The 19,866-nt window shown below is 63.7% G+C and overlaps 2 protein-coding genes across 7 annotated transcripts in view; both read left to right on the top strand.

The window, feature by feature from the left end:
* The first annotated feature begins 1,088 nt into the window (after positions 1-1,088).
* KIF12 (kinesin family member 12) lies at positions 1,089-9,634 on the top strand. Of its 6 annotated transcripts, none has more exons than XM_038553199.1 (19): positions 1,090-1,712; positions 1,802-1,876; positions 1,969-2,047; positions 2,973-3,100; positions 3,209-3,284; positions 3,707-3,841; positions 4,007-4,142; positions 4,865-4,956; positions 5,135-5,282; positions 5,990-6,108; positions 6,192-6,296; positions 6,810-6,912; positions 6,996-7,086; positions 7,292-7,378; positions 7,714-7,804; positions 7,876-7,980; positions 8,583-8,683; positions 8,772-8,911; positions 9,242-9,634. In XM_038553199.1, the coding sequence occupies exons 1-19, from the start codon at positions 1,687-1,689 to the stop codon at positions 9,379-9,381; spliced, it is 1,977 nt and encodes a 658-aa protein (XP_038409127.1). In that variant the 5' UTR covers positions 1,090-1,686; the 3' UTR covers positions 9,382-9,634. The 6 variants fall into 6 exon arrangements, with proteins under 6 accessions (XP_038409129.1, XP_038409130.1, XP_038409127.1 ...); XM_038553200.1 differs by having other exon boundaries at positions 3,209-3,299; positions 8,772-8,890; XM_038553198.1 differs by having other exon boundaries at positions 3,209-3,299.
* A 7,897-nt stretch (positions 9,635-17,531) lies between these two features.
* AMBP (alpha-1-microglobulin/bikunin precursor) overlaps positions 17,532-19,866 on the top strand; it is a 14,740-nt gene continuing 12,405 nt past the window's right edge. The window contains exons 1-2 of the mRNA XM_038553197.1: positions 17,532-17,547; positions 18,901-19,110. Of these exons, the coding sequence (XP_038409125.1) occupies positions 18,994-19,110 (117 nt within the window). The 5' untranslated portion in view covers positions 17,532-17,547; positions 18,901-18,993. The remainder of the gene's footprint in view (positions 17,548-18,900; positions 19,111-19,866) is intronic.

Raw genomic sequence — 19,866 nt, 5'->3', positions numbered from 1 at the left:
TTTTTTCATCTGCAAAACGGGAATAGTAATTCTTGTCCTATCCACCTCCAGGATTTAAAAAAGAAAAAAAATATATATAACCGATTACGGAGCTTCACAGTTGAAAGAAATCTTGGAGATCATCTAGGGACTTTTATTTTTGCTATTAGGTAACTCTTTACAATGTATGAATCACTTTCAATTACACTGGCTCATTGAAACCTCAGAACAACTATGTGAAATCATTAATCTCTTTTTATAGGAAGGAAACCAGGGTAAGAAAGGGGGAACTACTTGCTCAAGTGGCAGGGCTGGGGGCAGTGGCTCTTTGCCCTACCTAATCTCCCTAAAGATCCACCTGGAGGGCCCTATGACTAAAAGGTTATCTGGCTCTTGCTTGCACTCCTCCGGTGCCTGGGGAGCTCACCGCCACCCAAGATGAGTCCTGCTCTAGTTGGGTGGCTCTCATAGTTGGCTATCATTCCTGGTGGTATAAGGCATGTTACACTGAAGGGGGGGGGTGATTATTAAGACTTTCATGCTAAGGAGGGTCAGGGAGAGGGGAAGTTTAGGGAAATATTCAGAGACCGTACAGAGGCAGCCAGAATGGCAATAATAATAACAATGCCTCTCTGATAACGTCATTTCCCCATTTGTAACCCTTCGACGTCTTCCTGGTTCCCTAAGAGGGAGTCCAGGCTCCTTCGTGTACCCTCCATGAGCTCGGTCCAGCCTCAAAACACCTCTATGTGTCTCACACATTTCCCCACCCCACCCAGCCTTCCTGTACCGTGTTCCCTCTGCCAAGAACACCCTTACCTACGGCCCTCACCTGCCTGCTGCTACAGGGCTCTGAACCACCCCCCAAATCCCTGCACACTGGGCTGTTCTTACTTGTGTCCCTGCCCAAGACCATGGGATTCCTTTGCCCTGGTGCCCAGCATGGGCACCGTGACTGAATGGGTGACTGGCCCACCCCAGCACGGACGCTGAGAGCTCTGCTGCTCCTGACAGCCAGGCCAGGAGAGGGTTAAACAGCTGCCCTGGCCTCAGCTCAGCCTTGGCATTGGAGAAGCAGGTGGTCCAATGTTTAACCAGGTTCTTTATGGGCCTTCGGTCAGCTTGGCTCAGGAACTCAATCCAGCCAGGTCTTCCGAGAGCCGAAACCTGGGCTCCTCTCGCCCCTTTAGGCACCACCACCACCCCACACCTCTGCCTCCTCCCTGAGGCCTGGGGTGCCAGGCAGCTGGAGCTGCCAGGGAGGGGAAGCCGGGGAGGAAGATCACAAAGCTGGAGGAGGTGTAGGTGGAGAGTAGGAAGGGCCTGGTCCACGCTCTGCCCGGGCTTGCTGCCAGGCCCTGGTTGAGCCCTTCGTATCCCTGCCTCCCCATCCCCACCTGTGTAGGGAGGAGGCCGGGCGGGGTGGTCCCTCCTGATAGGAATGGGCAAGAGCAAACTCCAGAACCCCCTACCTAGGGGTCCCCTCGCTGGAGCCTTTCTCCACCAGGGCTGGAGGTGGGTAAATCTTTAACCAGCTGGCCCAGGGCAGGCCCGAGCCTTTCCGGATGGATGGCTGCCTGAGAAGGGGGAAAGGGGGTGGGGGATGTAGGGTGTGCAGAGCCAGTCCCAGCGCGTGGAAAAGGGAGAGAGTGGGGGAGAGAAAGGAACGGGGCTCGGGCGGAGCCAACTCCGCGTGCACAGCAGGACATGGAGAAGCGTGGCTCTCCCGACGGGTAAGCACAGATCCCGGGGGTTCCGGAGGGTTCCGGGGGGTTCCGGGAGTCGCCGAGCTCCGGGATGGTAACTCACGTTGCTGCCGCAGGGACCCCGCGCGGAGCCTGGAGCAGGGGCCAGAAGGGCTGGAGGGGCCAGAAACGCCCATCCAGGTGGTGCTCAGGTAAGTATGGGTAGGTTGGAGCGGGGAAGGGGGGCGAGGGCGAACCCATGGCCACGACGGGATGGACCATCTGCCTCCCCCACGGACCCCAGGGTGCGCCCCATGAGCGCCGCCGAGCTGCGTCGAGGGGAGCAGAGCGCGCTGCACTGCTCGGGGACCCGGACTCTGCAAGTGAGGAAGCCCTCCCACCCCAGCCCCAACTCCCCCCAGCCCGCTCCCCCGCCCCAACCCACCTGCAGGCCCCTCCGCCCCTTCCCCGGGGCGACAGTGTCCCAGGAACCCCTTCCCCCCACCCCCGCCCCGTGAGCCCCGCGAGCCCCGCCCTCCTAGGCCCCGCCCCCTCTGCCGTCCCCTCCCGACTGTGTCCCAGGCCCCCGCCCCCCGCCAGTGAGCCCCGCCCCGACTGTGTCCCAGGCCCCGCCCCCGGCACAGGCCCCGCCCCCCGCCAGTGAGCCCCGCCCCGACTGTGTCCCAGGCCCCGCCCCCCGCCAGTGAGCCCCGCCCCGACTGTGTCCCAGGCCCCGCCCCCGGCCCAGGCCCCGCCCCCCGCCAGTGAGCCCCGCCCCGACTGTGTCCCAGGCCCCGCCCCCGGCCCAGGCCCCGCCCCCCGCCAGTGAGCCCCGCCCCGACTGTGTCCCAGGCCCCGCCCCAGGCCCCGCCCCTGCCGCCCCCGACCGTGTCCCAGGCCCCGCCCCTGCCGCCCCGACAGTGTCCCAGGCCCCGCCCCCAGCTCGCCCCGCCCCTTCCGCCCCTGACCGTGTCCCAGGCCGCGCCCCGCCCCTGCCACCCCTGACCGTGCCCCAGGCCCCGCCCCCTGCCGCCTCCGACCGTGTCCCAGGCCCCGCCCCAGGCCCCGCCCCCAGCGCGCCCCGCCCCTGTCGCCCCAACCATGTCCCAGGCCCCGCCCCAGGCCCCGCCCCTTCCGCCCCTGACCGTGTCCCAGGCCCCGCCCCTGCCGCCCCGACCGTGTCCCAGGCCCCGCCCCAGGCCCCGCCCCTTCCGCCCCTGACCGTGTCCCAGGCCCCGCCCCCAGCGCGCCCCGCCCCTGCCGCCCCCGACCGTGTCCCAGGCCCCGCCCCTGCCGCCCCTCCCCCAGGTGAGCCCCCCGGGCGGCGGCCCCGACGTGGCGTTCCGCTTCGGCGCGGTGCTGGACGGGGCGCGCTCGCAGGAGGACGTGTTCCGGGCGTGCGGGGTGCGGCGCCTGGGGGAGCTGGCGCTGCGGGGGTGAGTGAGGCGGGCGCCCGGGCCCAGCACCCCCCCCCGCCCCGGGGTCCGCGACCCCTGACCCCCACCCCGCCGCCCCGGGCCCAGCCGCGCCCCTGCCGCCCGCAGCTTCTCCTGCACCGTCTTCACCTTCGGCCAGACGGGCTCCGGGAAGACCTACACCCTGACCGGGCCTCCTCCGCAGGTGCGCCGAGCGCAGGTGCAGCCCCGCGGGCGGGGGGCGGGCGGGGGGCGGGCGGGGACCGGGCCGGAGCCCTGGGGAGCCCTGGGGAGCCCTGGGGAGCCGCGGGCGGGCAGGCGGCGCAGGCTTCCAGGGGGGCAGGGCCTGCGTGCAGCCCGGGCCCGTTTACTTGCAGACGAGGAAACTGAGGACCCGGAGAGGTGAAGGCACTTGCCCGATGCGCAGCCACCTTTGTCCGCTTTACTTAGTGGCCGTCGGTGCGGGCCTCTAAGCGCAAGTGACGGTTCCGACCGAGGACTCGGCGGTGCCTCGGAAGGGGCACGGTTGGGGCGCAGAGGGCAGTCCTCCACGAGGGCAGTTACGACTGCTGCTTGGCGCTGCGATGATCAGGATCCAGCCCCTGGCTCAGCTGTCTCTGCCCCCAGGGCGAGGGGGTGCCCGTGCCCCCCAACCTAGCTGGCATCATGCAGAGGACCTTCGCCTGGCTGTTGGACCGCGTGCAGCACCTGGGTGCACCTGTCACCCTCCGGGCCTCCTATTTGGAGATCTACAATGAGCAGGTGGGAGACGGAGATGAATGACAGCCCTCAGGGGAGAGGGGGCATTTCTCTCCCAGGAACATGGGTCAAGGGACAGAGGAGGCTGGGGGACTGTCGTCCGTAAGGTCTGGGGGCGGATGGAACGTGGGCTCAGGGCCCTTCCCTCACCCACCACCCTTGTCTCAGGTTCGAGACCTCCTGAGCCTGGGATCTGCCCGGCCCCTGCCTGTCCGCTGGAACAAGACCCGGGGCTTCTATGTGGAGCAGCTGCGGGTGGTGGAGTTTGGGAGTCTGGGGGCCCTGATGGAACTTCTGCAAATGGGTGCGTGCGTACTACTGCAGGGGTGCTCTGGGGTGGGGGGCACCCATTCCTCAGCCGTTCGGAGCCCCTGGCTGGAGCTGTGGGTTGAGGTGACCCGTGCAGGAGAAAAGGGCCAGCAAGCCAACAATTCAGACACAGCCCAGAGATGTTCACCCCACCCCACCCCAGGCTTGCAGATTCTGCTGTCCAGACTCTGGGAACCCTGATGATTCCGACCACCCTCGGCAGGGTGTGGTCAGGGTCATGGTCTCTCCATCCCAGGGCCCTGCCCTTCCAGTCTGTTCCCCCGCATGCTGCAAACCACATCCCTCTTCCTCTCCAGGCCCCCGGACCTCTCCGGTTTCTTGATGGTACAGGTCATACCTCTTGGGCCAGCCCACGATGTCCTTGCGTCCCATGCATTCATCAGATATTTATTGAGCAGCCACCCCGTGGCAGGCATCAGGGACAGCGGACTCTGGTCCTGGCCCCAGAGTTGTGCCCAGAGCTGGTCTTTCTGCCTCAGTCTCTCTCTCCACACAACGGGAGAGGTGTTCCTAAGGCGTGAATCTGACTGACGTTCCTCTGCTCAGTTCTCACCATCTTCCTTTCACGCGTCCGTGCTAGAGGCAGCCCCGCACCTTTGCCCGGGCCCCTCTCCCAGGATGCCCGCGCTGCCTTATCCGTATCGGTGAGCACCTGCTCTTCCTGCCGGGTGCAGCTGCTGCTGTTCTCCCCTCTAGGTCTCAGCCGCCGTCGGAGCTCAGCTCACACCCTGAACCAGGCCTCCAGCCGAAGCCATGCCCTGCTCACGCTCTACATCAGCCGCCAAACTGTGAGTGTCCCCACGTGGGGAAGCAGCTGGCCCGGGGCCACCCACGAGGGTCGGCCTCTGGATGTACAAACCAACTTGGGCATGCGCGGAGGTAATAGTGGAAATCCTCGGCTTTGTGACTTTGGTGGGGACGGCCGCTCCCGAGTCCCCATCGAGCCCCGATCCCCCTGCCCCACAGATGCCTCCAGCGGACCCCGGGGAGCCCCCCGTTGGGGGGAAGCTGTGCTTTGTAGACCTGGCTGGCAGCGAGAAGGTGGCGGCCACAGGATCCCGCGGGGAGCTGATGCTCGAGGCGAACAGCATCAACCGCAGCCTGCTGGCCCTGGGTGAGACGTGGGGCCGCCGGGCGGACGCCTCGAGTCCCCTCTGAGCCTGACCCCCAGCTGTGGGGGAAACCAGAGGAGACGGAATGCAGGGGGCTTGGGAGGGTCAAGAGCAGTGACCCAGGAGCCACATGCCTCCCTTGTCCTTCCCCCGCTATTGGCTGGTGCCTCCCCTCTTCGGACTTCACGAGTCTGTGAAGCCTGAGAGTTTATAAAGGTACATTTCTATTTGAGAGAGAAACACTCGAGTGCAGAGTACGAGCCCTCCGACCTTCAGCCTGTCCCGTGGGCGCTGGGGGAGACTGAGGCCCAAGGGGGGGAAGGGCAGTGACCCTCCCACGCCCACCCCTGGCCACTGGGCCCTGAGCTCCTTCGGGGCTGGGCCCCCAGCCTCCCTCTGCGGCACGTGTGGGGAGATTTTCGGGGAACTCCTTCATTCAGTCCGTTTGTCAGACATTTCCTGCACCCCAGCCCGGTTCAGGGGTGTTCAGGTCTGTTGGTGGCCCTGGAGCTCGGGGGTGGATGAGGCCGTCTCTGCCCTCAGGAGCCCCAGTCTGGTGGCAGAGGCCAGTCTGACCGAGTAACCAGATCTTGTGGGAAGGGGGATTTTCGGGTCACATGGGCCTGGGTGGAGATCCCAGCTCCGTGCGTACTGGCCGGGTGCCCTCGGATGAGAGCTGTAACCTTGCTGGCTTTGCGCCCCCACCCAGGTCACTGCATCTCCCTGCTGCTGGACCCACAGCGGAGGCAGAGCCACATCCCCTTCCGGGACAGCAAGCTCACCAAGCTGCTCGCAGACTCGCTGGGGGGACGTGGGCTCACCCTCATGGTACCTGAGGGGGGCTGGCAGGGAGCGATGGCTCCAGAGGGCGGGGGCCCGGAGAGGAGCACTCACAGGCGGACCCCCCGCAGGTGGCCTGCGTGTCCCCTTCAGCCCAGTGCCTTCCCGAGACTCTTAGCACCCTGCGATATGCGAGCCGAGCTCAGCGGGTCACCACTCGGCCACAGGCCCCCAAGGTGAATGGAGGGGACAGGTAGAGGAGACAGGTGGGGCTCGGGCAGTAGCCAGAGCCTGTGTGGTGTCATGGGAGGTCTGGGACTGAGTCAGAGCCCTGATGATGGGGCTGTGATTGGGTAGGGTGGGGTCAGGCTCTCGGGCCGCGTTAGGGCACGTCTGGGGGTCTGGTCTGATCTGGGACATGATTCAGGGCATAGCCAGGATTCCAGTTGGTACCACGATTAAGTCTGAGTTGAGTTGAGGTCTGACGTAGTGTCTCGTTTGGGGTCAGAATCTGGGCCAGGGTTTGGAACAGGGTCCCGCTGGGAGTAGGCGCTCCCGGCATGCAGCTAAGGCTACTGGCACTTTGATACCATCAGGACAGGGTGCCTCCTGCAGGCGGATGTAGCCTTGTGCCAGGATGCTCAGGCTGCCAGTGAAGCGCGGCTCCTACTCGCCCACCCCCGGAAGCCCTTGTGCAGTGCACAGCTCGTACAGCCATAAACAGCAGCTCTGGGCTTCCTTCTCTGCAGTCACCTGTGGCAAAGCAACCCCCGCGTTTGGAGATTGAGATGCTGCAGCTCCAGGAGGAGAACCGTTGCCTGCGGGCCCAACTGGGGCAAATAGACCCCAAGGGTATGAGCTCCCTGGAGGCAGGGGTGGGGCGAGGAGAGGGTCTGGGGCTCCTGTGGACCCAGCCGTCTCCCCCTCCCCTGCAGCCTCAAGGCTCAGTGGGGCTCGGGTGGCCTGGGCCCAGCGGAATCTCTATGGGATGCTACAGGAGTTCATGCTGGAGAACGAGAGGCTCAGGTAGGGCACACCTGAGCCGGGGGGCTCCGTGCCCCATCCCAACCCCCTGGGCTGCCCCTGCTGAGCTACCCGCTCCCTACCCGTGGCTACCCTTCTGTCCCGCCTTGCTCCCGGGGCTGGTACTCCCCCGCAGAGAGGGGGCCTCACCCATACCCCCGGCGGTAGCTGTGCCTCCTCTCACCTTCCTGGGGCCTGCTCCTCCCAGGAAGGAAAAGAGCCAGCTGCAGAGTAGCCAGGCCCGGGCCCGGGATGAACAGCGCCTCCTGGCCCAGCAGGTCCACGAGCTGGAGCGGTGAGCGCGGCGGGCAGCGCGGGAGGCGGGCCTCGGGACACAGGGCAGGCGGGAGAGGGTGGCCCGGTGACCTGGCCGGTGGGGAGTCTGACCTCCGGACCCAGACCGCCTGGGTTCACTTCAGCTCTGCTGTGTGACCTTGGCTGAGTCCTTTCACTTCTCCCTGCCTGGGCTTCACCTTCTATAAACTGGGGATCGTGCGGGGCTTGCTTTGTGGGGCTGTTGTGAAGCTTGGACTGACCGAGCTCGTGTGTAAAGCCTTGAGAACGGTCCCTGGCACGTAGGCCCTGGTGCTGGCCTGCGGGCTGTAGGCACAGACGCCCCGTTCCCTCCAGGCGCCTCCTCTGTGCCTGCTACGGTCCCCAGCCACGCCCTGGCCCGGCCCCACCGTGTCCCTGTGTGATGGTGCCAGCTGCCCCGTGCCCCGTGAGTCTCTGCCCAGCTGGGAGGGGTGAGCGGCAGCAACGGCCCGAAGCGTCTAACACGCCCTCCTGCAGGCCCTGCCACCCCTCTGCTGCTGCCCCTGCTGCCACCTCTGTCCCCTGTGCCGAGCACCCCTGGCCCACTGGGCCTGCCCACGTAGGGATTTCCACCTGCCCCAGGTAGGAAAGGGGGAAGCGAGGGGGTGGGGGAGGCGGGGAGAGGGAAGTGGGGGGAGCTGGAGACTGATCCAGGGGGTCAGCAGCCTGGGGGGCTCCAGAATTCTGGGGTCCTAGGCTGCATCATGGGGTGAGGGGGGACCTTTGGGCTCCCATGCAGGGTTCAGAAGGGCTGGTTACCCACCCCCCCACCCCCCACCCCCGCCATCCTGCCGCCTTTCAGGAGCCCACGGAGCCGCTGGCTCACTCACCCTTTCCCTCGCATGTTACCCACTGACGTGTTCATCAGCTCGTTCAGTCCCTCTCCCCCAAGTGCCCAGCTTTGTGCCAGGCCCTGTTCGGGCACCGAGGATTCAGACATAGACCTGGTGTGATTCCTGCCCTCAGGGAGTTCCTCATCTCCAGGGAGGACAGTATGAAGGGAGGGCCACCTGATGCCTGCAGAAAAGGGGACCCAGACCCTGCCCCTTTTGAGGTCACCTGATATTCCTGGTGCCCCGCGGAGGCAGGCTCGGTCAGCGGAGATGGTGGAGCCATGGGGGCGCCAGGAAGGTGGGGCCCGCAGAGGCAGGGTCACCCAGTGCGGGCTCTGGTCTTTACTGCAGGTGATGAGCCCTAAGGCCCCAGGTGACATGCCCCTGTGTGCCCAGCCCCCGCCCTGGGCCCCCCCAGGCAACCCTGGCTCTGCCAAGTGTCCCAGAGAAAGGTGGGCCAGCCCTGGGATGCTGGGGGGGGAGGGAGAGGCTTGGGACCTCGAAGGCTCACCTCCCACCACCCAACCCCCCCTGGCCCAGGAGTCATAGCGACTGGACTCAGACCCGAGTCCTGGCGGAGATGCTGATGGAGGAGGAGGTGGTACCCTCTGCACCCCCCCTGCCCATGGGGACCCCGAACACACCACCAGTGCTGAGAGGTGAAGAAGAGAGAGAGGGAGGTGTGTGTGTGTGTGTGTGTGTGTGTGTGTGTGTGTGTGTGAGAGAGAGAGATCTTGGGCCAGAACCCACCCTCTCCAGACCTCAGTCTTCCCATCTCTGAGGTAGGATGTGTGTTGAGAGGCGATTGTGACATCTTCCCAGTTCCCAAACTTGGGAATTCTCTTCCTGGGGCCACCCGTATGTCCCGATGGGTGCAGGAGCCCGTGGTGTATGTTGAGGGGCGGGGGCCCACCTGAGGCTTCCCCAGAGAGTGTGGGGACGCTGATGGGTCTGGGCGGGGAGGGGCGCAAGGGAGCACGGCCTCGAGTCTCTGTCGCTGTGCTCCCCAGGTGGGGCTGCAGTTCCAAACCTGGCCCGGAGACTGGAGGCCCTCAGAGACCAGATTGGCAGCTCCCTGCGACGCGGCCGGGGCCAGCCACCCCCCAGCGAGGCTGCACGGAGCCCCAGCCGCGTCCTCCCGCCCTGCTGAGGGCACAGCAGGAAGCCAGGAGTGCACCGTGTGACCTTGGCTGGGCTCTGCGCTCCCGGGCTCGGTCTCCCCGTCCGCTCAGTGCAGCTGCTCTGGGCAGAGGGTAGTGCCCGGGGGCTGCGGGTAGGGGCTGGTGGGAGCAGAGGGGAGCAGAGGGAGGGTGGGGCCCCAGACTGTGGGAGATGACACTGGATTTGGGAGAAGCCAGGAACAGGTGATGAAATAGATGAATAAACAGAGGCGTCGGCTCTGAGTGTGGCTGGTCCTGTCTCGGGTCCCGGGTCCCGGGGCCACACCTCAGGCACTTCCTTCGGCCTGGGGCATCCCAGAGAGGAGGGGGCCCTCGGGGGGGGGTGGTTGAGGAGGGGGCAAGGACTCTCGGCAGAGGTGCGTGACCCTTCTGATCAGGAATAGTCCAGGTTGCCATCTCCTTCATATGGTGCCCAGGTCTCAACTGAGCAACTACTACATGCACCTGCGCGGATGTGGGGAGATCGAATGACGAGCATGTCCGTGCGGGAGGTCCGTGCAGGAGGACGGGTGCCAGCTCATGCCTGTGCCAGCTGCACGTGCCCTGGTGCCGGAGGAACCACGAGATCCGAGTTCTGATGCCACAGACTTGCCGTGACCTCGGGCAGGCCTCGAACCCTCCTCCCAGAGTCACTTTCTGGCATTCAGCCAGTTAGCGGGGGGCGGGGGGGGGGGGTGAGGCTCCCTGTCTCTTGAGTTCAAGGAGGGTCAGGAGGTGAAGAATATCTGAATCCCAGGAGGAAGCAACGGGTCTACAGTTTGGGGAAGGTCCAGGCGGGACATGAGACACTGGGGGTGCTGGTGGCAAGGCCTCACTAGAGAAGAAGCCACTGGGGCTAATCTAACGCCCCCACTTTATAGTTAGGGAAACTGAGACCCGTAGGGCTCATTCATTCATTCAACACTACGGGCATGGATGCAAACCGGGGCGGTGAACAGGCCTGACAAGGGACAAGCTGGCTCTGCCCGGGAAGCTCACAGCGGCCGGGTGTCCCACGCTACGGGGTTCGGCAGCGGAGACGCCGTGGAAGGCCATTGCTCTGGGAGGCAGAGCCCAGGACGGGGGCGGGTGGGGGTGGGGGTGTAATGACCAGACCCACAGGCCCTGGGCGGGCAGAGTGGGCCGCGGTTCGTGGAGTCCAGAGAGTGAACCACACATGGTCGCATGTCACCTGCCCCCGTGACAGTCGTGGGGATTGAATCCACTTCCAGATGGAAAGAGTAGGGCACCAGGCCTTGCTTGGGGCAGATGGTTTAGCCAAAGGTACCTTTTGGTCAACATGGGCCATTTGACGAAATCGATGATCTGGGTGCAAAAAAAAAAAAAAAAAAAAAAAAAAAAAAAAAAAAACAACCATAAAAATCCGTTCAACAGATCCCCTTGGGGTTGGGGGACCCACCCTGGGCCAGCATTGAACAAAGCCTGAGAATCCTTCCCTCGCAGAACACAGACAAAAACAAGCAAGAAAAAGAGCGGAGTACAGGGAACTGGGTGATAAATGCCATGGAGCAAAATCTAGCGAGAGGTCCACCTGCCAGGGTGGGCGCTGCCCTAAGCAGGGGGACCGGGAGAGGCCGCGGGCAGTGACGCTCGTGCAGAGACCTGAAGGTGCACCCGGCTGTCACCCGGCTGATGCCACACGGCCGCCTCTTTCTCTCTAAGGAATTCTGGTGCCATCTGGGCTCCAGTGGCGGTGGCTCGGCAGGTCCGAGCCTGGGCTCCGCCCCTCCCCGAGCGCTCATCTCTCGCTGTGTCGGGCCGCGTGCTGGGAGGTCTCCAGCCCCAGGCAGGGACGACCCCTGGCACCGAGCGTGAGAGCTCTCCTCCGGCCTGGGGAGCGTGGACAGGACCACCCAGGGGGACCCTGGCTATTGCTGGTTCAATTCGTGTTTGGAGGAGTCCTCCTCCGGCTGGAGCCAGCCAGGATTTTCCAAGCTCCTAGTTCCAGCTCAGCAGAACCGCCACTGACTTCCGCAGAGAGACACTCAAGGACACGAGTCTCCAGCGCCCCACCTCACAGGCCGTGTGCCCGTCTCCGGGTCATCCTCACTCTAGGAACGGCCACGTGTCCAAAATCCTGAATCCCTGGGGGAATTCCAGAGGACCCCAGTAATGCATCAAGACTCTCCTGGCGCAGGGGTCCTTGCTGAGAGCTTGAGGACTCCAGAGGGCGCTTTTGGAGGGAGGCCTGAACCCTACAGGCCTTCCACAGGACGCTGGAATTTGGGGGGGCAGTTCTCTGGAAATAGGGTAGCCGTTCTCCAGAACTGTCAAGCCTGGAAGGTGTCTGTCACATGAAGAATTGAGGGAAGCTCTAGGGAATCCTAAAGCACTGTAGGAATTTTCCAGAATACCAAATCCTTAAATGATCTCTCGGAAACCTTACAACGCTGTGTAGAAATTGGGAGGGATTCTCTGGACTCTTTGGCTCGGGATGAGGATGTTCAGCAGAGCTTGGAAGGCCATCCAGGCGTTTCTAGAATGCTGGCAAATCTGGAGACGGATCTAGAAGTCTAGAGTCCTAGCTGAATTCTCCAGGCCCCTGTGGACCCCACCCCTCCAGGCCGGCGCGGGAACAGGGGCATGGCTGGCGGCGTCATCGTGGGGCACACAAGCTGACGGAAGAACACGCCTGCGGGTCCTTGGGTCGCCTTCGAGTATCCTCTGGGCCATGAGCCCCAAGCTCGACCCCCCGAGGTGCAGACAGCGTGAGAGGGTGAAGAACCGACTGCCAATCCGCATGGACCCCCTCTGTCCGCTGTGGCCGCACCAGCCTTCGTTCCGACGTGCGTCCCCCCTTCTCCCTGGGTCTCTCCCCGTTGTCTGATGATGCCTTTGCCCCACATTCACCTTCAGTTTGGTGCACAACGGGGTGCGCTCAGCCCCTCTGAGGGAAGGTTTTGTGTTCCCGCAGATGACTTTTTCCAGGGCCGGGTCCTTGTCAAGCTGCCCAACAGTCCTCTTCCTTTGTTTTCACGCTGGTGCAGGTGGGCGCGGGCCTGCCACGACCTGGGAGCTGCAGCCACCCTTGCAAACAGGTGGTGCTGTAGTGACACAGCAGGACCCGAGTCAGGAGCGGGGCCTCGAAGCCTGCCCCGCAGCCGACCCCCCGTGGGAGCCAGCCTGGCCCGGCCCTGCCGTCACTGACCGGATTCTTGCCAAAGGCCGGCAAGGCCTTGATAGTATCAGGGGGAGGGGAGCTTGCTGGGCTGAGCACAGTTCTTTGCTAAAACGTAGGCACAGGGGCGCCTGGGGGGCTCAGTGGTTGGGCATCTGCCTTCAGCTCAGGGTGTGACCCCGGGGTCCTGGGATCGAGTCCCGCATCGGGCTCCCTGCATGGAGCCTGCTTCTCCCTCTGCCTGTGTCTCTGCCTCTCTCTGTGTCTCTCATGGATAAATAAATAACGTCTTCAAAAAAAAGAAAAGAAATAAACTGCTGAGGCCGAGCCTGGCACCCGGTCCGTGCTCTACGAATGCTGACTATTATTAACGACGGATGCCGTCCGCACAAACAAGCAGCGTTCCTGTACTTGCAGGAGAGGAATTGTGGCAGTATCTGCTCTCCGGTCATTTTGGACCCGGGAACTGGTGGGCGGCCACCCTGCCGGCTCCTTCCCCTCGGTGGCTCTTCCAGCGTGGACCGTCGCGGAGAGAGAGTGGCCGTCCCGCCGTCCGGTGCAACAGCCGGGGACAGCCCGCGCCGCCCTGCCGGGGCTCAGAGCCATTGACTCATCTTCATGGACGGAGGGCCCCGGGGACTTTCCAAAAAGGCCCAGCTTGCCTCGAGGCTTTGGAAAAGAGCTATTTTCATCTGCCCGAGGACATTGGGTGATGAACTGGGTGGGCCAAGAGTCAGGGCAGGCCCCTGGAGGCCCTGCCTTCATGGACCGGTATCGTCGCCCTAGCCACAGGCAGCTCCCTGGACGTTTACTCCCCGGGGAAAGCCCTTTCCTGAGCTGCGCAAAGGGAGCCTGAGGGTGGGTCCCGAGCTCTGTCCCCCGGGTCACAAGGACACGCAGCTCTGAAGTGACGCACTCTGCAAGTGAGGCGGCCCCTCCCGCAGTCGGGAGGCTAGAGTGACAACGTCCAAGGGCACACTCCCCTCTGCTTGTCCAAGGAGCGAGAACATGACACGTCCCCGCTCATTTCCCTCCCCCTGAGCTTCTCTTCACCCCATTCAACAGAAGGGAAAACTCCGATCCGGAAAGGTGAAGTCCCGGGGGTCCACCCTCCACCCAGGCCCCAACGAGTCCTCCCAAGCACAGACGAATTCAAACCTGGGGACTCGAGGAAACGCCGTCCTGGCGCAAAGCCCCTTTGCATCTCGGGTGGACTGTGTCCTTGAGCCTCCCCGTCATTCACTGGTCGTGATTTAAGGACTCAGAGGAGCGACTCCGATCTCCCAGCCTCGCTCGGCTGCCTTCCCGCTAGGTGGGCCTTCTTGGGGCCGGTTCTCCGTCCCGGTGCTTAGGAACTCAATTGGTGTGTGTTCACTGAGCACCTGCTAAGAGCCCAGCATAGCCCTTGGTGGGTGTGGCAGGCACGGGCACGCTCTAGGCTGGGGGGTCGGGGGGACAGGCCTGCGTAAGCCTGACTCCTGCCAGGTGGGGAGGGGGATGACCCGCCTGCTCTGCGCCAGCTGTGCCTCAGTTTCCCTATCTGTGACATAGAGCAACCGTTGTAGTAAAGTGACGGAAGCTTCTGTAAGATGCGCTTGGGGGGCGCCCCGCGAGGGGCCTGGCATGTTGTAGGAATTTAATCCGCCCTGGTGGTCTAAAGCAGTGGCACCCAAGCCTGGTTCGCCGGGAGGATCTCCCAGGAAACCGTTCTTTTTCTTTTTTTTTTTTTAATTTTATTTATTTATTAGAGAGAGTGTGTGAGTGAGCACAAGCAAGGGGAGCAGCAGGCAGAGGGAGCAGCAGACTGCTGAGCAGAGACCCTGATGTGGGGACTCGATCCCTCGACCCCAGGATCGTGACCTGAGCCGAAGGCAGACGCTTAACCGACTGAGCCACCCAGGCCCCCGAGGAAACTTTCTAAACGGCCCGATGTAAGCATCCAGCTCGGTAGCTGGAGGGGGACAGGCCAAGGTAGAGGCTGAGTGGTCTGCACTCGCCAGGGGGTCGGAAGCCGACCTGGGCGAGGAAGGCCAGGGTCCAGCGCTGCTTTTACCCCTTCTGTGGGCCTTTGCTCTAGGCCTCCGCTCGGGTCTGCGAGGAGTCCGCAGAGCAAACCCGGGTGGACTTTCTAGAAGTCCTCTGCTGCCCTCTAGTGGACACGGGGCACGCTCACCTTGCGTAATCCCCGCCGCGTGCAGGCCCTTACCTGGTGCCCCACGCTGTGCTGCGCCTGTGACACACGTCCCTGCAGTGTGTACGCCTGGGGAGCCCCGAGGACGCTCACAAAGGCCCCTCACTGGGCTCTTAGCCGTGTCACGTGAGCTATTTTACCCTCATTCGCAGGTCTAGAGGAGGACGGTGAGGTCGGTGAGGTCAGGGAGGGAGAAGCCTGACCCCACGGTCCCCCAGGAGGTGACAAGGGCTGGAACTCAAGTCTAGCCCTTTGGGATGCGTGGGGAAGAAGGAAAGCCTAGAAAATGCTGCACAGTGAGCAGGTCCCCTCTGGGGATGCTGGGGTATGGAGTCCCGGGCGGGGACCCCACCTCCGGTTGCACCACGAGTGGACAGGCCACACCCCGAGTCCAGCTAACTGCGCAAGGCCTGCGCTGGATACCCCTCGTGTGGAAGGAAGGGCCCCCTGCCGCCCCCTGCCACCCCTGCTCTGAGTCCCACCCCATGTCCTTGGTCCCTGTGGGTCCCTCCTTCTTCCTGGAGCCCCCTTGGGCAGGTGCTTTCCTACCTCTTCCCGGATCTCCCATTCCCTTCGGAAAGCCCACCTGCACTCCCCACACACCCCAGGTTACCGGCCCAGCAGGTGGGCCCCCTCCCCAGCCTTGCTCTCCCCACTTGCCTCGCCCCACCCCCCAAGCTCCAGCTCCATAGTTTTGATGGTTGGTTGCTTGGCTCGTTGGAGTTTGCTTTCCAGATGCTTCTTTGTCCCTCCATCTGCCTCCTCCGTGGCTCCGCTGTTGCTCCTCTGCCTGGGGCACCCTGTCCTCCCTCCATGGGCCCCCTTGCACTTTTGCCTGGTGAACTCCTCAGTGGGTTAGGCTCCCCTCCTCTAGCCTCTGCACCCCCCCCCATGGGGAGTGAGCTCTGGGAGGTCCCTCATGGGCTCCATCGTATCCCCAGCACCAAGCACAGAGAGCGAGCTTGGTGAATGAGTGAATGAATGAGTAAGTGTGGGAGAAGGCCTGGACCCTAGGGTCAGGCCGATGTGACCCCCAGCTCAGCCATAAGCTGGGTGACCTTGAACCTATCCCTTCCCAGAGCCCCCACGTCCACCTGACAATGACCCCCCCACTCCTGCTGAGCCTTCTGCCTGGGGAGGCCCCTTCCCCTCCGCTGGGACTGCTTCCCGAGGGACCCGTTCCTGGGGACTCTGGGGCCCTGGGCACCCCCAGGAGGGCAGCGGCCCCGGAGCCTCCACCCTCCCGCCCCGATGGCCGGAGGGGGAAGAGGGGTCGGCACCCCCAGACCACAGATGACCTTGCATCCCGCGGCGGTCCAGGGTTAATTTTTAAAAAGCAGCTCAAAGTCCAGGTGGGCTTTGGAAGAGTTTGCCCTTTCTGTTTGCTCTGGTTAATAATCTCAGGAGGGCAAACATCCCCGAAGGCGAAGGCGGGCAAAGGGATCAACATCCAGGCCTCGGCGCCCCCGCCCCCCGGGACAGGCTGGGGGCTGAATGAGCAGCCCCGTGCAGAAGAGGCCAGTGTTTGTCTTTCCCCCGGTGCGGCCCAGCCTCCCCCTGGGGCCGTGGCCTCGACAAGCCCGACAAGCCCGGTGCCGACCTGCCGGGAAGAGCAGACGAGCCACCGTGGAGCTGTGGGCAACCTTCACGGGGGACAGGGGGTTGGGGGGCCCTGTTCCTGCTGATTCCTTGTTGGTTTTTCCTGCTGTGCCTGCTCGGTCTCCCCAAAGACGGCACCTGAGACCCTCACCGGGCAGGGCAGTGGGCAGGCCACGGAGCGCTCGGACACCCTGCCTCACTCGACCCTTGGCAGACGCAGCAGGGCCCGCCAGCTCCGGCCTACAGATGGGGAAGGCGGGCCTCGGAGGGGAAGGTCATCCGCGGAGTTAGCGGAAAAGAAGTCAGGGCTTCTGGCTCCCAGTTCTCGGAGCACCTCTTAGTCCGCCTTCCTACCACCACCACTAACTACCCAAACCGTGGGAGATCGAGAAGCCCTGTGAACAGGAGGGAAGCTAATTGTCCCAGAAATCTAAGCCGAGACGGTTGGTGTGACTGAACATGTAATGTGGCTTTGAGCTTCCTGGCGGCCAAAGCAAAAAGGGGGAAAAATGCTGTTACTGGCCAAGCTCTCAGTGATGGAGCAAAGGGAACACGCTCACTTAGGAATAGAGACATATTTGCCCCCAGTGCTGGGTGGCCGGAAGGTATTGGGTGGCTCTTACAAAGGGATGTGACACACCTGCCGGTGCCACTGCGGGGAGGGCTCAGAATTCCTGATTCTCACCTGAACGCGGGCCTTGCTTGGGGAACCCCGCATCCGAAGGGGGCATGCCCAGCTGTAGCGGGGGCGGGGCCTTCTGTGAGTGGGGGATGTTCCTCTCTTCACCCAGAGGGCCTGCAGCGGCCCTGGCAAGAGTCTGAGCTTTGGGGACAAAGAGGCCTGGGTTTTTAAAAACCTTCATTTAAATTGGTTAATGAAGGGATCCTCAGGTGGCTCAGCGGTTTGGCGCCGCCTTCAGCCCAGAGTGTGACCCCAGGGTCCTAGGATCGAGTCCTGCATCAGGCTCCCTGCATGGAGCCTGCTTCTCCCTCTGCCTGTGTCTCTGCCTCTCTCTCTCTCTCTCTCTGTATCTCTCATGAATAAATAAATAAAATCTTTAAAAAAAATAAAGCCTTTAAATAAATAAATAAATAAATAAATAAATAAATAAATAAATAAATAGGCTAACCAACAGCAAACAGTGTCCGAAGGCCGCTGCCGCTCCCAGAGAACCACAGCTGGGCGCGTAACGCAACAGAAGCGTACTCCCTCTCGCGTTTCTGGAGGTTAGAATCCCCCAGCAGACGGTCGGGCCGCACTCTTCCTCGAGTTTCTAGAAAAGAACCCTTGCCTGCCTGTCTCCTAGCTTCAGCAAGCCCTTGACTTGTGGCCGCCCCCCTGCCGTCCTGCCCGTCCCTCCCTCCGTGTCCCTGAGCCCCGGTGTCTCTCCTGCTCCCGCTGGGCAGGGCCCACCGCCCCCGACCACATCCTAAGGTTGCACCCACGGGGGAGGTCGCGGGGACGCCAGCTTTGCAGGGGACGCTGTGCTCCACCTGCTACAGACGCATTCGCCGGCCGATGGGGGAGCCCCGGCGCGGGGAGGACAGGTCCCTCGCCCAGCGTCAGCGCAGGTGCGGTCTGGCTCCCGAGTCCACCTCTCCGCCGCCACCCGCCACCCGAGGCCGCCTGTCCCAGCAGCTCTGCCTCCCTCGGGGGGGACCCGGGCAAGGCGCCTTCCCTCTCAGACACTCCAGTCCCTGTCTTTAGTTTCTTTTCTTTCTTTCCTTTTTTTTTATTTAAGATTATTTATTTGAGAGTACGAGACAGAGCGAGCACCCATGGGCAGCAGGGGGTGGGCAGAGGGGGAGGGAGAAGCAGACTCCCTGCTGAGCGGGGACCCCCCCTCACCCCCACGTGGGACTCGATCCCAGGACCCTGAGATCATGACCTGAGCTGAAGGCCGATGCTTAGCCGACTGAGGCCCCCAGGCGCCCCTCAAGTCCTTTCTCTCTAAAGGGGAAAAATGGCTCCAACTTTCTAGGGTTGTGGTGGGGATTGAATTGAGCTCCGTGAAGTGCTGGTGCAGAGCAGGCCCACAGCAGGTGCTCAGGGACCGGAGCTGCTATGGAAATCATTATTATTCCCACTATTATTTGCTAGGGCTACAGGAAGCCAGGGAAAGCCAGGGGTCGGAGAGGGAACTCTGGGGACAGGGTGCCTCAGTGCCAGTCTAGTCTGGGCCTTTGGCCTCCCTGTGGTCTCCGCTGCTTCTCCCCGGGCCTCCGTTTTCTCCTGTGAGGCAGGGGCCCCATCGGGCTCATTCCACTGGCTCACGGTAGCGCGAGGTCCAGGTGGATGACCCCGCGGGAAAGGCTGCGGGTCGCTGTCTCCTCTTGCAGCAGGTGGCGAGTCTCTGCGGGGAGCCTTTCTGGGGCCTGAACCCAGCCCTGGGCGGCGTCTGGGCCAGGTTGTGTTTGGCCAACGCCTCCTCTGAAACAGCCACTCTGGCCTCCTGGGGACCACTGACCCCGGGCAGGACACTGCAAGGGATCGATCACACCTGGCCTTGGGGCCCTGATTGGTTCAGGCCGAGGAGCGCAAATACCAAAGTCGCCTACAAGCTGCGACCCCCTCCCCAGCCTCAGTTCGCAGCCGCCGTGGGCAGGGAGGCGGTGGTTCCTCTGTCCCCGCACCGAGCCTGTGAGTGCCACCGCGGAGAAGAGCCCAGAGCCATGTGGAGTCTCGGGGCCCCGTTTCTGCTGCTGACCGCCTGCCTGGCCGCGAGGGCCAGCCCGGTGCTCACGCCGCCCGACGACATCCAAGTGCAGGAGAACTTCGACGTCTCTCGGGTAAGGCCGGCCTGTCTGCGGCCAAGGCTGCTGGGGGTCCGCGCAGCTGCCCTGCGGGGGGGAAGCGCCCAATCTGGATCTCAGGGCTGGGTCCCCGAGGGCCCTTCCTGCCCGGACGGTCTGGGGTGCCCCTGCCGCTCCGTGGGCCTCAAGAGCGAGCCTGCGCCCCCGGGCTGCGGGGGTCCTCGGCCTTCCAGCGCACCGGGCAGCCCACCCTGGGAAAGGCCTTGTGCGGCGGCCGCTCCTGCTGCCCGCTCGCGGGGCTCAGCTTTGCCGACTTCCGGGCCCCCTCGCGGCTCCCCAACCTCCCGCCACTCGCCTGTCCCCACGAGCCCTGTTACCAGCCTGGCGGCCGACGGAGATCCAGGGGGCCCGGGGCAGACGCGGGACAGTGCGGAGACGGGGCGCAGGACAGAGGGGGGGCCGCGTGGGCACCGTGCGGGGAGCCCCAGGACCCCCTTCCAGCCCGGGCGCTGTCCCCGGGCCCTCGGTGGCCTTGAGCCAGACCTGGCGCAGCCGGGGCTCTCGGCCCTTCCAGCTGCGGGTTTTGTCTGTGCTCAGAGCCGAGCAAGGGCTGCGGGTGGAGGGCACGGGAGCGGGGGGGCCGTGATGTCAAGGCCCTGAGGCTCGTGGCTCCTTCCTCAGCGCCCGGGAAAGAGGGAGCAGGCTGGACCTGAGCTAGGTCTGGGAGGGGAGAACTTTCCAGCGGCCCTGGGCTGCCTGCAGGGCGAGCTCCTGTCCCGGGAGTTGGGGGTG

Source organism: Canis lupus, chromosome 11, assembly GCF_011100685.1.
Source record: "Canis lupus familiaris isolate Mischka breed German Shepherd chromosome 11, alternate assembly UU_Cfam_GSD_1.0, whole genome shotgun sequence".
Lineage (NCBI taxonomy): Eukaryota > Metazoa > Chordata > Mammalia > Carnivora > Canidae > Canis > Canis lupus.
Note: the sequence above shows the minus strand (reverse complement) of the source record. Positions and strands in the feature narration are given on the sequence as shown.

Excerpts from the sequence above, each read along its gene's own strand:
- KIF12 (XM_038553198.1), top strand. The coding sequence starts at position 1,687 with ATGGAGAAGCGTGGCTCTCCCGACGG. Across the intron at positions 1,713-1,801 it reads AAGCGTGGCTCTCCCGACGG|GGACCCCGCGCGGAGCCTGG; the intron begins GTAAGCACAGAT and ends TTGCTGCCGCAG. Across the intron at positions 5,283-5,989 it reads CCGCAGCCTGCTGGCCCTGG|GTCACTGCATCTCCCTGCTG; the intron begins GTGAGACGTGGG and ends GCCCCCACCCAG.